At 55.4% G+C, this 12,735-nt stretch overlaps 3 protein-coding genes across 8 annotated transcripts; 1 reads left to right on the top strand and 2 right to left on the bottom strand.

The window, feature by feature from the left end:
• Positions 1-116: 116 nt before the first annotated feature.
• C2H1orf122 (chromosome 2 C1orf122 homolog) lies at positions 117-1,261 on the bottom strand. Its single transcript, XM_067725553.1, has 3 exons — positions 1,136-1,261; positions 843-1,044; positions 117-593 (listed from the first exon to the last, which is right to left on the bottom strand). The coding sequence occupies exons 1-3, from the start codon at positions 1,168-1,170 to the stop codon at positions 498-500; spliced, it is 333 nt and encodes a 110-aa protein (XP_067581654.1). The 5' UTR covers positions 1,171-1,261; the 3' UTR covers positions 117-497.
• Positions 1,262-1,363: 102 nt separating this feature from the next.
• On the top strand, positions 1,364-8,365 carry YRDC (yrdC N6-threonylcarbamoyltransferase domain containing). Of its 4 annotated transcripts, none has more exons than XR_010940730.1 (6): positions 1,364-1,787; positions 2,335-2,449; positions 2,572-2,691; positions 3,913-4,055; positions 7,186-7,316; positions 8,207-8,365. XR_010940730.1 is itself a non-coding variant. In XM_067725552.1 (5 exons), the coding sequence occupies exons 1-5, from the start codon at positions 1,396-1,398 to the stop codon at positions 7,229-7,231; spliced, it is 816 nt and encodes a 271-aa protein (XP_067581653.1). In that variant the 5' UTR covers positions 1,364-1,395; the 3' UTR covers positions 7,232-8,365. The 4 variants fall into 4 exon arrangements, 2 of the variants coding, with proteins under 2 accessions (XP_067581653.1, XP_067581652.1); XR_010940729.1 differs by having other exon boundaries at positions 7,528-8,365; XM_067725552.1 differs by having other exon boundaries at positions 7,186-8,365.
• On the bottom strand, positions 6,036-12,013 carry MANEAL (mannosidase endo-alpha like). 3 transcript variants are annotated; one of them, XM_067725549.1, is made up of 5 exons: positions 11,351-12,013; positions 10,044-10,153; positions 8,641-8,717; positions 7,511-7,554; positions 7,060-7,277 (listed from the first exon to the last, which is right to left on the bottom strand). In XM_067725549.1, exons 1-5 carry the CDS (start codon positions 11,898-11,900, stop codon positions 7,201-7,203), a joined length of 858 nt encoding a protein of 285 aa, XP_067581650.1. In that variant the 5' UTR covers positions 11,901-12,013; the 3' UTR covers positions 7,060-7,200. The 3 variants fall into 3 exon arrangements, with proteins under 3 accessions (XP_067581649.1, XP_067581650.1, XP_067581651.1); XM_067725548.1 differs by having other exon boundaries at positions 6,036-7,554; positions 11,351-11,986; XM_067725550.1 differs by lacking the exon at positions 7,511-7,554 and having other exon boundaries at positions 7,126-7,277; positions 11,351-12,012.
• Positions 12,014-12,735: the final 722 nt, after the last annotated feature.

Here is a 12,735-nt window from a genome sequence, read left to right as displayed (position 1 = left end):
GTATCTGTGGCATTTCTTCCCAACCCTACCCATGGTTGACAATTTTCAACCACTTCACCCCCTCCCCAGCCGTCAGAGTTTTAGAGAGGGGACAGAAAGGAAAGGTCGGTCACCAGGAGAGTCTGCAGGTTTCCTTTTAATCAAGGCTCTGCTAAAAGTGTTTTGTGGGGCTAGGAGCCCCCAAAGCATGAAATGGACATGTAACACGACCTGGATCCCCCAAAGCAGGCCAAACCACTCTGGCGAGCACTGCTGGTCTGCCCAAATCTGGGTAATCAGACTGGGTATTCGTTGGCTACATTTCAGAGCTCAGCACTGCCTTCAGCCAGGATGAAGTGGGAGTGAACCCAGCTGCTAGCAGAGCTGCCACCCCGGCTGAGAGCCAAGTACCAGCCACTGCCAGTGAAGACTGGCCCCTTTATTGAAAGGGAGTTGTTCACAGTCCAGCTACCAGCCCTGGGGAGGGAGAGAAGTCAGGGCGCCCGGCTCGGGGATGGTCAGGGCTCCGTAGCTCCATCGCCGGCATCCTTTGGAAAGCCACCTCTGGCGGAGACAGCTGTCTGGGAGGGTGCTCCAGGTTTGGCTGAGACGTTCTGATTGGAACAGAAGAAAGAAAAAAAAAGTGAGGCTGGGAGGAAAGGCCTTGGATTAGGCCCGGCAAGAGATGGCCACTTGGCATCTGGATAGCACTTAACTTTTTCAAAGCCTCTCGCCCAACTGAAAGGCAGTGGGGGATAAAGCGGTGGGGACACTCTTCCACCCTCCAGGGGAAGCCAGAACTTAGCAAGTGCGGCCAGTGGTCAGTCCCCACCTCCCAGGCCCAGCCCGGGGTGGGCACTGACCCCGCCACCAGCCGGCTCCGGGCGCCGGCGGCCCAGCTGCCGCAGCATCTCCTCGCAGGCGGCGATGGTGTCCAGGAGCTGCCGCTGCCGCTGCTCCACCGCATCCAGCAGCTGCTGGGCGCGCTCATCCCGGGGCGGCTGCGGGGGTGGCCTCCCGCCGAGCCCCAGCCCCGCCTTTCCACGGTCCACGCCGGCAGCCTCCCTGCCCGGGAGAGAGCGAGACAGACGGTCAGGGCCGGCGCTTGCGCGGGGTCAGAGCCCCTTTCCCCCCGCCCCAACGGGCCCCCTCTCACCCCCGTGACCAGTCTGAGCCCGGGCCCCATTCCATCTCCGCCTGCGCGGCCCGACCACCGCCCCCCTTTCGGCCGCCCCCCCTCCCCAGCCCTGCGCTAAGGCTCCGCAAAGCTGCGCCCCGCCCCGTCCCCACCGGTCTCCTTCAATCCTCCTGGGGGTCGCGGTCCCTTTAAGTTGCCCAGCACGGTGGTGGGGTGGAGCCTCCCAGACCGGAAGATGACTGGGTGCGTCACTTCCTCCCGGAAGCAGGCCTGGGCGGATGTCTCCGGCGCGTCCGTGCACGGGGCTGAGGGCCGCGGTGGCTGCCAGCATAGGGTTGAGCGAGGGGCCGGGGGGCTCCGCCCGGAGCGGGCGCCTTCTCCGTCCGCCGAGCCCCGCTCCGGCGGCGCCGGGGGCCCGGCTGTTCCGGCTCCCGGGGAGCGGGGCCGTGCGGGCCGCAAACCCGGAGCGCGCCGGCTGGACCGAGGCGCTGCGGGCCGCCGTGGCCGAGCTGCGCGCCGGCGCCGTGGTGGCCGTCCCCACCGATACGCTGTACGGCCTGGCCTGCTCGGCGAGCTGCTCGGAGGCACTGGGCGTCGTGTACCGCGTCAAGGGCCGCAGCGAGACCAAGCCGCTGGCCGTGTGCCTGGGCCGCGTGGCCGACGTCTACAGGTGAGGACGCCCCGACCCGGCCCTGTTGGGGGCGGCACCGCGGGAGGGGTTTCCGGTGACAGGCTTGGGAGACTGAGGCGCGGAGAGCGGGAGGGGCTTGTCCAGGCTCACCCGGGAATCCGGAACTGGAAACGTGTATGGAGCGCTTAGCGTCTGCCAGGCCTTGAACGAGATCGGGGGCGCAGCGATGAACGAGGCAGGCGGGGTCCCTATTCTTCTGGCGTTTTTGTGATAATGGGCGGGGGGGGGGGACGCCCACGGTTTAAGAAAAAAGAGGGGGAGCACGGTAGCTTAAGTTAGTAGGGAGTGCTTTGAAGAAAGTAAAACGTGGAGCGTGAAAGCGGTGCAGCTGTTGTAGCCTGCTGGTCCAAGCCTGGGGCGGTCCTCTGGAGCCCTGCTTTCTGCTCAAGCTCTTGGGGGTGAACAGGGAAGACAGGCGGATCCCATTGTAGACCCTCGGGTCACCTTTCCTAGATCTGCCTAGAGTCTGGAATAGGACCAGCAGTGCTTTTCATTTGGTTGGATTTGCGTCCCCTCTGTTTCCCAGGTACTGCCGTGTGAGAGTACCTGAGGGGCTCCTGAACGACCTGCTGCCAGGACCAGTGACCCTGGTGATGGAACGCTCGGAGGAGCTCAACAAGGACCTGAACCCCTTCACTCCTGTGAGTAAGATTTTCTCTTGTGTCCCCAGACTTCCGCCGTTTGGCTTTCGCTAGGATCCAGGCCAGAGCCATCTCCCACCCCTTCAACCTTTCTGAGGATCCCCTTTCTCTTCGCCTCATAGCTTGTAGGCATCCGGATTCCTGACCACGCCTTCATGCAGGACTTGGCCCAGGTGTTTGGGGGACCGCTTGCTCTCACCAGCGCCAACCTCAGCTCCCAGACCAGCTCTCTGAATGTTGAGGTGAGTTACCCAGTCCTCCCCCTGGAAATGTCACCAGGCCACAGTTTCCTCTGAACCAGAGGGGCTGATGGTTCACTGGAATTGCCTGGCAGGGGAGCTGCCCTTTTGGTCTGATGGTGGGAAGTCTGCCTAGGTGGCCGGGGTGGGGGAATACAGAATGATCTCGGAAAAGGTTTATTTTAAAGTTTGAAACGCGAGGGGGAGAATTGGTGTTGTTTTCCTACTGTCTTTTTAACAGTAAGAGACATCGTAAGTACATATTTTTCTCATTCTGTCGGGATAGTAGTCGTTGGAGAATACAGTTGGGTGATAAGTCTTCACAACTTGCTGTAAAGAAAGTTAAGACTCTGAAAAGTTAAATCACTTATCCCAGGGACTCCTGGTCCTGTTCTCTTACCTCTGTCACAAGCCAGGTCAAAGAAGGGATCACCCATGGGAATTCCCTGGCCATCCAGTGGTTAGGATTCCGCGCTTTCATTGCCGAGGGCCCAGGTTCAGTCCCTAGTCGGGGAACTAAGATCCTGGAAGCCGCGCAGTGTGGCCAAAAAAAAAAAAGACAGCAAGGATCGTCCTAATCCTGTCTTGGCGGAGTAGCTTAGAATGAATGAGGACGCAAAGAAGTTTGACTGAGCATATTTCTTTTCTCCTACTGGTCTTAAATGCAGAACATAGCAAAGTGATTTTACTTTCATAGTAAAGTGTTTCCATGCCCAGACATAGAGAGTGGGTTCAGGGGCTTTGGAGAGTGAGAGCCCAGCACCCCTTCTTATTCTGAGGCTTTACTTGATCCTGGTGGCTATATCCTAGGCATTGGTGATGGGGATTCTTACCTTTTCGGCAAGCAGCTTACCTATCCAGCACAGTAACTGGTATTTATGATCCCCCATCCCAAATTCCCAGGCCTAACTGCCACTGCAGTGCCTTCATGCGGCGTGAGGGTGGAGAGTGGTGCTCTGGCTCAGTTAAGAATTCAGTCCACAGTTCTGAAGGGGAACTCCTTTCCATAGCCCAAGGATTGAGTGCCAATGGCGTGCAGTTGCAGAGTCCCCCCCATTTCTCCTGCCCTGATCCAGAGTTTAAATGAGGTTCCTTACCCTGCTTAGAGGAAGATGCCTGCTGTTTTAGAGCTGTGTGATCTCTGTCTTAGGTGCCCTGTGTGCGGTATGACATCATTGCAGATGCCAGAGGTGGTGTCCATGCTCTTCCTCTCCCTCTTCTCAGGAATTTCAGGACCTCTGGCCTCGCTTGTCCTTGGTCATTGATGGGGGACCAATTGGGGACGACCAGAGCCCTGAGTGTCGACTAGGCTCAACTGTGGTTGACTTGTCTGTGCCTGGAGAGTTTGGCATCATTCGTCCGGGTTGGTGAGTCTCTGCTGTGGCACAGGGATAGGATTTGAGGGAGGTTGGGAGATGCAAACAAAAAAAGGTTGTCACTCCTGTCTTGCCCTGAGGGGAGCGGGCAGGTTTGGAGATGTGGTGGGTGGAGTGGAACTCAGTTTGCTAGTGTTTGCTGGCTTTTTCAGGATTCAAAAGGATTCATCAAGGGTTTGATGAACAGAGCATAGTATGATCGAAGAGTTTAGAGGTCCCTGATCTCCAGAATCTGGTGGGCTCGGGGCTTTGAGAAGTCAAACCCTAACTGTCCTCCATTTCCTCCCCAGTGCCCTAGAAAGTACTTCGGCCATCCTCCAGAAGTATGGGCTGCTCCCCTTACGTGGATCCTGCTTGTGAAACTCCGGAGGAGGGAGGGCGCAAGGACTGGTGCTGGACACTATGTGTCCGACTGCTGGTGGCTGGCAAGGCCTCATTGGCAGAGGCCGCTGGGGCTACAGTGTTACTAGTCTGACCTTTTAAGGCAAAGTTTCTTTCTGAACACTACGGACCAGGCCTCAGAAGCTGCTGGTTAAGCCTCACACCTGGTTGGGGAGGTTATATTTATTTATAATTTCATATATGAGCCAAAAGCTGAATAGAGGTTTTAAGAGTATTCCGAGGATGGCCTTGTTCTGATAAGTTTTTTCGATCTTTGAAAAATAAAGAACAGATTTGGAATCTAGTGAGAGCTTCTCTGGTGGGTAGTGGCACTTAAGGTCCAAATCAACTAACACATTGGTTGGTGCTTTTCAAAAGTCTCAAGTGACCAAGTGCATGAGTTTTATGCTTCTGAAGCTGGAACCAGTTTAGGACAAAAATAAAAACTGTAGAGCCATCGACCAAACACTGCTTCCTCTGAACCAGGGGGCTGGTTCTTTGCTGTAATTGCCTGGCGGAGAGTCACCATTTTGGTCTAATGGTGGGAAGTAAGCTCAGCTGGCACAGGGGTTGGGGGTGGGGTCCAAATTAAGGAATATTGGAAAATAAATCTCTACTGTCCTGTCCAGCCACTTTTTTCTTATTTATTCGTAATATAAATTATAATGAATTATACCTACAACACCTTTATTTAAATGCAGTGTCTACTCAGCAGCCTTTATCTTTATTCATGTGTATACAAGTGTTAAAAACATACTTACTATTGGGCATTTGAACTTTGTTTTTTCTTTAATAGAAAAAATGCTGTTAAACATCTTTGTGAATGTTTTATTTTCCTTCTTTTGAATTATTTCCTTGGGGTAGGATTACTGGGTCCAAGTGTGTGGCCATTATCTTGGCTCTTGATAGAGGTTAGCCTTCAAAAGAACTGAATCAAGTTGCACTGCCATCAGCAGTGTGTGAGAATTACTGCCCCTGCCCCCCCGCCCCCGCTTCTGGCCATACTTTTACTATTTTTAAAAATATGCATATGTGAACTGAAGCCTCAGTGTCACTCCCTTGTAATTTATTCCAGGTCATCATCTAGCCCTTTTCACCTGTCCCTGCCTGCCTTGGTTTCCCCAACTGAGTCACAGCAAGGGGACCAGGCCTGCCACATCCGTTGGTGGGATTTAGTACCTGTTAACCTAACTGGAGCTGGGAGTCCTTGTGACCAGTAGGGCTCACTTCCTCCCCTCTCCCCTCACACCCCAGTTCTCAGAACTAGGATTCAGTCTGAGCCCATAAACTTCTCAATACGGTCGTTTCCAATGCACATATTTTCAAGTAGATCCTAAGAATTTTTCCAAGAGGGTGTCCCAGGGCTTGCTTTGAGGGTCCCTGCAATTAGCATATTCGTTTATTTGTAAATAAGCACTGGATTGTTAAATATTCCCTCTAGAAATCTTGTTGAAACTAATTTCTTAAGCAAACTCGACTCTTCGTTGTGCTAACACTGTAGCCAGCCCATCCCATGTCAATTTGTCACAGAATCTGAGGAGTTAAGAGTTCGTGGTCCTGAAGGGATCAAAAGGAAAGCTGATTTGAGAATAGGAACAACACGTCATTTTTAATACAAATCACAGTCGCACTGAAAATGGCTCTGGTGAGTGGGCCTCATTCAGTTCAGGCAGCTAAAGGGAGGGGGGTGTCCTAGTCCTCCCCCTGGAGCTAAATGTTTACCTAGGAAAACGGAGGCTCTGGAGCGCAGAGGTATTTTCTTCGAGGAAAAAGAACTGAACTCCCAGCACTGGGCAAAACAGCAAAAAGGAAAAACTTGTAGCTGTGCTTAGGCACTAGCTACAAGGCCACACCAAATGAGGAAAGCTGGCTCCTGTAAGCTTCGGAAGACAGGAGCCATCCCTGGTCGAGTTTCCCCCCAGCACCTGGCACGCGGTAAGGTGCTCGCGGAGTATGTGTTGAATGAATGTGTGAGTGCTCAGGATTATTTCCTGATAATTGGGTTCGGGAATCTACTGGGAAGAGCTTAAACTGAGAATGTTCCCTTTTAGAAAGTCTTAAATGTGGTTCCCTAACTTGGGGAAGACAGATGACGTGGGAAGGAGGCCTGGAGAGGACGCAGGTTGGCAGAGAGCAGGGTGCATGCTAGCCCAGAGCCCTGACACCCTTCTAAGACCAGTGACTTGGCGACTCCAGAACACCAACCAGCTGAGCTCCAAGTTAGACGGGATTGTCTTAAAGTGTTCTCACTGAGGATGTGGAGCTGCCTTGGGCTAAGCCCAGCCACCGGCCAGCCCCTGGGGTTCCCTCTCTGGAACACCACCTAGTTTCCTGTCCCTGCAGGGCACTCTGGCACCCACCTGCCTCAGAAGCACTCAGCCGCTGACTTGGGAGCGAGTGCCGAGCCCCACGTGGTGACATCTTCCAGTGAGGCTGGGACGTCAGCACCTCCCGCCCCTGCCTGCAGGCCCCTCACATCAGCCACTGCTCCTTCTCTTTGATGAAGTGCTCTGCCCAGCGGCGCGTCAGCTCTAGGTACAGGCTGGGCTGATGAGGCAGGTAGTCCAAATACAGCCGAGTCGGTGTCTTCTTGGGAATGGCCTTCTCAATCTGGGTGCCCTCGTGCCACTCGTTGAAGGAGGTGATGGAGACGATCTCGGGCCTCACGGTCAGGGCTGCCTGCAGGGCCGTCTCATAGTACTTGCCGTTGACCCTGTTCCGCGTACTGTGGTTGTTCCAGGGCCGGATGCTGGTGTCAATGTAGCCAGGCCCCACGCTGGGAATGAACATGAGGTTGTTGGCATCGCAGAAGTTCTTCACAGCTTTCCAGTTCTGATGGGAGGAGCCGAAGGAGAAACCATTGGAGGCAAAGTAGGTGTACATGCCATCAAATCCGGCGGCCAGGATGTCATGGGTGTGGCCCTCCTCCACCAGCAGCGCTATGAAGACCCCATCGTAGGGGGTGTTGCGGATTGAGTGGGGCCCGTTCGGTGTCAGGAGGTGGGCCCAGGCCTCAGGGGATGTCAGGTAGGAGTCATAGATATAAAAGAGTGGGAGGCTCTTACCCATGCTGTTCTTATAGCGGTAAAATGCACCATGGGAGCCATACCTGAGGAGCAGGAGGAAGAAAAGGCTGAGCCAGCAGCCTAAGAGAAAAGAAGCCAGCACAGCCGGAGGGCTGGCCATGAGTGAGATCCTTCCTGATGTCCAAGCACGATTTTGAATCCACTTGGACTCCACAGTTGGACTCATCATGCCTCTAAGCAAGAACCCAGTTCCCTCCCACCCTCCCCCGAGCCTTGTCATTCCTCTATTTAAGCCTCACTTCCCTGCCCCAGGCCGAGCCACCACCATCTTCTATCTGGACTGTACCGACAGCCACCTAACTGGTCTCCAGGCTCCCACTTCCACCTCCCTATAACCCAGTCTCTTTTTAAAGCGTACATCAGATCTGACTGCTCCTTACCGGAGACCAGCAAGGCCCCACCTACTTGATCTGACCCTGCCCACCGCCATTCCTGCTATTACCCCATCTATCGCTTCACTCCGGCTACACTGGCTGCCGTCAAGCTTGTCCCATCAGACGGCCTTTGGATCTGACAGCCCCCTGCCTGGAGTTTTCTGCCTGCCCCAGATCTCTGCAGAGCTGACTCTTCCTTTAGGTGCTGGCTTACATGTCACCTCAGAGAAGCTCACTGGACCACCCATTCTAAAGTTGTTTCTTGGGCACACTGCTTTATTCTGTTATTACTTCTTCATAGTATAGATCGCCATTTGATTTGTCATCTATAACCACTGTCTGCTCACTGCACACCCGCCCGAGGATGTAAACTTTGGTAGCCCTACCCACTGCTGTACAACTGGGACTTAGGACAGTGCCTCGACACCTGAAGGCACTCAATAAATAGTTTTTGAATGAATGATATATGCAAGCCATTTGCAAGCCACTTTGCACATATATTAGCTCATATTAACTCTCACAAGACTCAAAGGTTAAGAGGACTGCCTCTGATCACAGAATGGAGGCCACAGAACCAGAATTCAAACCCAGGTTGCTGTCTCCAAGCCCAGTACTCTTTTTAGATGCTGGGGACATGGGCATTCTGCCCTTTTGTCTCTTGACCTGCGCCTCCAAGCCTTCTAGCCCTACCCCATTTAGATCCCCACCAAAATCCAGGTCCCAGAGCAGGCTTACGTGTCAATGATATACTTGATGTTGTCATGCAGAGTGATGTCATCTCGGCCCTTGTAGGGTTGGATGTGGAAGGCCACCTGCCACAAACAGGAGATATTGGTCAGGTGAGTATCTGTCCAGAGGCCACAACCTATAAGGCTCGTGCTTCAAGTATGGGTTGGAGAAGAGGCTGAGTTCAGGAGAGACCTGGCAGTCATGGGCACAGTGTAAATAAAAGCAACCACTGCCCTCAGGGCCCGAAAAACAGGGGTGAGTTTTCCCACCTCCCACAGCAGGGCCTCTGGGAATCATTCTGATGGGCTGTTGCAGGCTGGCCAATAGGTTTCAACTTATGTGCCAGCTCCCAGTGGTTGGCACTAGCTGCCTGAAACTATGGGAAGACGTGTCCATAGGAAAGCATGCCATGATCTGTTTAATGTGCCAGTGATGGGCTCAGGAACAGGAGTGGGGCTTGTTTTCATCGTTTTTCTTCTTTTGCCACACACAGGTAAGGGCAGTGACTTACTTGATTGGTACACGTGGGGAAAGTAACTGGCCAGCTCCATCCTTCCTCTTGAAAGAGAGCCTGCCTGGTGAGAGCACGTGTTGTGCTTTACTCCTTGAGGCCCAGTACTGCCTCCCACTAGGGAGTTGAGGCTGGAGTTCAGTCTGTGGGCCTATTTGGCCCTTGCCTGCCCTCTCTCCAGGATCAGGGTCTCCAACCTAACCTCTATCACCATGATATTAATTTAGTCTCCCATTTATCCTATATTTTTCCCAAAAATTTTTTTCAGAACTCAAAAAATAAGAGTGACATAGTCACCTAGAGAAATGGTACAGATGAACCGGTTTGCAGGGCAGAAATAGAGACACAGATGTAGAGAACAAACGTATGGACACCAAGGGGGGGAAGTGGTGGGGTGGTGGTGGTGGGATGAATTGGGAGATTGGGATTGACATATATACACTAATATGTATCAAATAGATAACTGGGCTTCCCTGGTGGCGCAGTGGTTGAGAGTCCGCCTGCTGATGCAGGGGACACGGGTTCGTGCCCCGGTCTGGGAAGATGCCCACATGCCGTGGAGCGGCTGGACCCGTGAGCCATGGCCGCTGAGCCTGCACGTCTGGAGCCTGTGCTCCGCGACGGGAGAGGCCACAACAGTGAGAGGCCCGCGTACCACCAAAAAAAAAAAAAAAAAGATAACTAAGAAGAACCTGCTCTATAAAAAATAAATAAAATTCAAAAAAAAAGTGACATAGGCATTATTTATTAGACCCCTACCCACAACACCACACTTGCTACGTATTTGCATACCTGGGCTAACGCCAAGAACTTTGGTAGAGGCACTATCCCTGTGGGTGGAGGAGGGGACATCTCCAGAATCGGCCAGAGAGCATTTGACATCTTCTTGGAGACTCACCTGGATGTTGTACTGATGGGCAGCGTCCAGAATGGCGGGCACCAGGTCATCTGAGGGTTCCCCATTATCATCAGCCATGCCAGGTGGGTACCAGGACAGGACCAGGACGCCTGAGACACAACACAGAGGCTACTTCAGAGACACACAGTACCCGACAACAGAGAATTCCTTCCTCACAAACCATCTCCAACTGCGGAATGGTTTCTGAATGAAACCTTGAGGGAGACTCCTGCCAGGTTCTCTTCTTGCAGATCAGATCCCTGAGCTGTGAGTCCTGGAGCTGTCCACGCCTGCGGTGCTGAAGCTCAGTGACTGCAGGAACCCTAACGTGTCAGGCCTGGAAGGAGCCGGGAGCCTCGGCAGCCTCTGGCCTGCATTAGCAAGTAGTTAAACAAAGGGAAACGGGTGGACAATGACACACCCACCTGGAAGGCACAGTCCTGTCTCTGGGGGAGAGGAGCACCTCTGAGGTCCCTCAGGGAGAGGAGCCCTGAGCAGAGGTCATTTTGCCCTTCCCGTGGGAAATAACATTTGTCTCAACTGTCTGCCCCTCTAGATGGTAGAATCTTGAGGGATGGCCTCTGTGCTATTTATCTGTGAATACTCCCCACCACTGTCTCTGGCATTCGATTTTCCCACCACACAGTAACCATTTCCAGAGAAATTGAAATGTACTGTAAAATCCAGCAGAATTCAGTGACAAAATCTGAAATAAGTCAGCCTCCCCACCCCAGCCTGCCTACAGGGGGGCTTCTTTTCAAGCAGAGTACTTGAAAAGCTCCCAGGCCCCTTACAGCAAATAGAGCAGGGTCCATCATACAACGTGGGCAAACTTTCCTTTCTGCAACCAGCAAACTCAGGAAAGGATGCTGCCCTACCCTGTGCCTAGTGTGAAAGCAGAGGCCATCCCAGGCACTACTGCTCTGAACCCCAGACTCCTGCGGGGCCAGGGCACCCAGGCCTCACTTAACCCAAACCGAGAAGCCCAATAGACTGCCCTCCTCTCCTCGCTCTCCCTACCTGGGACAGCCCTGGTGCAAACGCCTTCCACTGGCCCTCCCAGCAGCTCTGCTCTAGGAAAGGGCCCTGGAATGGTAGGCGGTCAGAAGGCAGAGGTGGAGGAGTCTGAAAACTAGGAGATGGGGGCGGGGTCTCCTGGTGAGCATGGGATGAGAGTTCTAGAAGAGAAGAGGTAGAAGCCAGGCTGACTGGGACCAAAGGCCCTGTGATAGGAGCAGTGGAAGTTGGGGTGTGGGAACGAAGAAAGGCGAGGCTGGGGGCCCAGCGACGGGGGAGGGGGAGCTCACCAATGGCGGCTTCCTTCAGCTGGGTCATGTGCTCCCGCAGCACGTCGGGGTCCCGGGAGCTGTAGGGCCCCAGCTCCGGGTAGAAGCTGGAGCCCAAGTCTTCGGGGGGGCTGTGGCGGCCGCGGGGGTAGCTGGCCGAGATCTTGGGGTCCCAGTGCGGCACCATGACGTGGTCCCAGTGAATGTAGTGGCCCTCGCGCCGCGGGCTCCCGTACCACGAGTAGTAGAAGGCGTGCAGGTCCGAGTAGACGCGCAGACTCTGCCCGGGGGCGGGCTCGGCCTCCGCTGGGGCCGGCCCCGGGGAGCTGCCCGGACCCGCGGTGCGGGGCGGAGGCGGCGGCGGCGGCGGCGCGGCGGGGACGGCCGGGGCCCGGGCGGCCGGCGCGGGGCCCCCCTCGGGGCGTCGCTCAAAGGGCGCCAGCTCCAGGCCGGGGCCCAGCGCCGGGAGTCCGTCCGGAGCCTTGAGCGTGCGCAGGCCCATGAGAGTGCCGAAAGCGAAGAGCAGCACCAAGAACAGCGCGATGCAGGCGCGGCGCCGCCGCCGGGCCATGGCGGCCCCCGCGCTCTCCGCGTCCCGCCCGGCTACCTCCCGGCGCGCCGCGCCATGGCTGCCCGCCCGGCTCCCGCGCGTCGCGCAGCCCGCGCGCGTCCCAGGGAGACGGCGACTCCGAGCGCCGAGCGCGGCGTGGGCGGCTCCCTGCCTCTCCCCCGCAGTGCGGGCGGGCCCGGCACACAGAGAGTGCAGGCGGCGCAGACCAACTGGTCGCGAGCCGCGGGGGGAGTGGACGGGGAGAGCTACGAGATCCCGGGCCAAAGAAGCAGGGGCCAAAGTCAAGGCGCGTGGCTCGCGGAGGGTCTGTCGCCTTTCAGCCTGGGGCAGCGGCGAAGGAGCCCGCTGGGGGAAAGGGAATGCCCTCCTCCCGCAACCCAGGAGAAGGTCCGGGCGGTGGCGCTGGAGGGCGTGGGAGCATAGGGCAGGGTGGGGAAGAAAGCAGTGTCTGTGGCTGTCCCTGTCTCCAACGACCTCCTTCCCCGCTAGGAGTCAGACACTACAGACACTGGCTAGAGTGGGAGGATGAGGGAGACCGTGACTTGCCCAAGGTCACATGGACTGGGCCTAAGTCCAAGGATCAGGACTGTCTCCTCGCCAGAGCTCTTGTCACTGTCCAGCCTGCCTGCTCTCCGGGCCAGTTGTCCCAAGCTCTCTGTCCTTGGACAACCTCCTATAGTCAGTGAGGACTAAATAAGATGGCTACCATGAAGCAGTTTTTACAGGGCCTAACAAAATTAGCACTCAACACTTGCTCGAAGTTCCTTCTGGACTCTGAGCTCCAGAGAGCCGGCGCTGGGTCACCTTTGCCTTTTTAGATTCCAAGCGCTTGGAA

The sequence above is a fragment of the Pseudorca crassidens genome, chromosome 2 (assembly GCF_039906515.1).
Source record: "Pseudorca crassidens isolate mPseCra1 chromosome 2, mPseCra1.hap1, whole genome shotgun sequence".
In the NCBI taxonomy this organism is placed as follows: Eukaryota; Metazoa; Chordata; class Mammalia; order Artiodactyla; family Delphinidae; genus Pseudorca; species Pseudorca crassidens.
This window is presented reverse-complemented; position numbering and strand designations above follow the sequence as displayed.

Bases quoted from the DNA above. Each gene is read 5' to 3' on its own strand.
- MANEAL (XM_067725548.1), bottom strand. From the start codon at position 11,900: ATGGCCCGGCGGCGGCGCCGCGCCTGCATCGCGCTGTTCTTGGTGCTG. The intron at 8,718-10,043 runs GTGAGTCTCCAA...TGTTTGTGGCAG, and splicing joins CCCATCAGTACAACATCCAG to GTGGCCTTCCACATCCAACC. The intron at 7,555-8,640 runs GTAAGCCTGCTC...CCTGCTCCTCAG, and splicing joins ATCAAGTATATCATTGACAC to GTATGGCTCCCATGGTGCAT.
- C2H1orf122 (XM_067725553.1), bottom strand. From the start codon at position 1,170: ATGGAATGGGGCCCGGGCTCAGACTGGTCACGGGG. The intron at 1,045-1,135 runs GTGAGAGGGGGC...TCTCCCGGGCAG, and splicing joins GGCTCAGACTGGTCACGGGG to GGAGGCTGCCGGCGTGGACC. The intron at 594-842 runs GTCAGTGCCCAC...TGTTCCAATCAG, and splicing joins CGGAGCCGGCTGGTGGCGGG to AACGTCTCAGCCAAACCTGG.
- YRDC (XM_067725551.1), top strand. From the start codon at position 1,396: ATGTCTCCGGCGCGTCCGTGCACGGGGCTGAGGGCCGCGGTGGCTGCC. The intron at 2,692-3,912 runs GTGAGTTACCCA...CCCTCTTCTCAG, and splicing joins CCAGCTCTCTGAATGTTGAG to GAATTTCAGGACCTCTGGCC. The intron at 4,056-4,354 runs GTGAGTCTCTGC...TTTCCTCCCCAG, and splicing joins GGCATCATTCGTCCGGGTTG to TGCCCTAGAAAGTACTTCGG.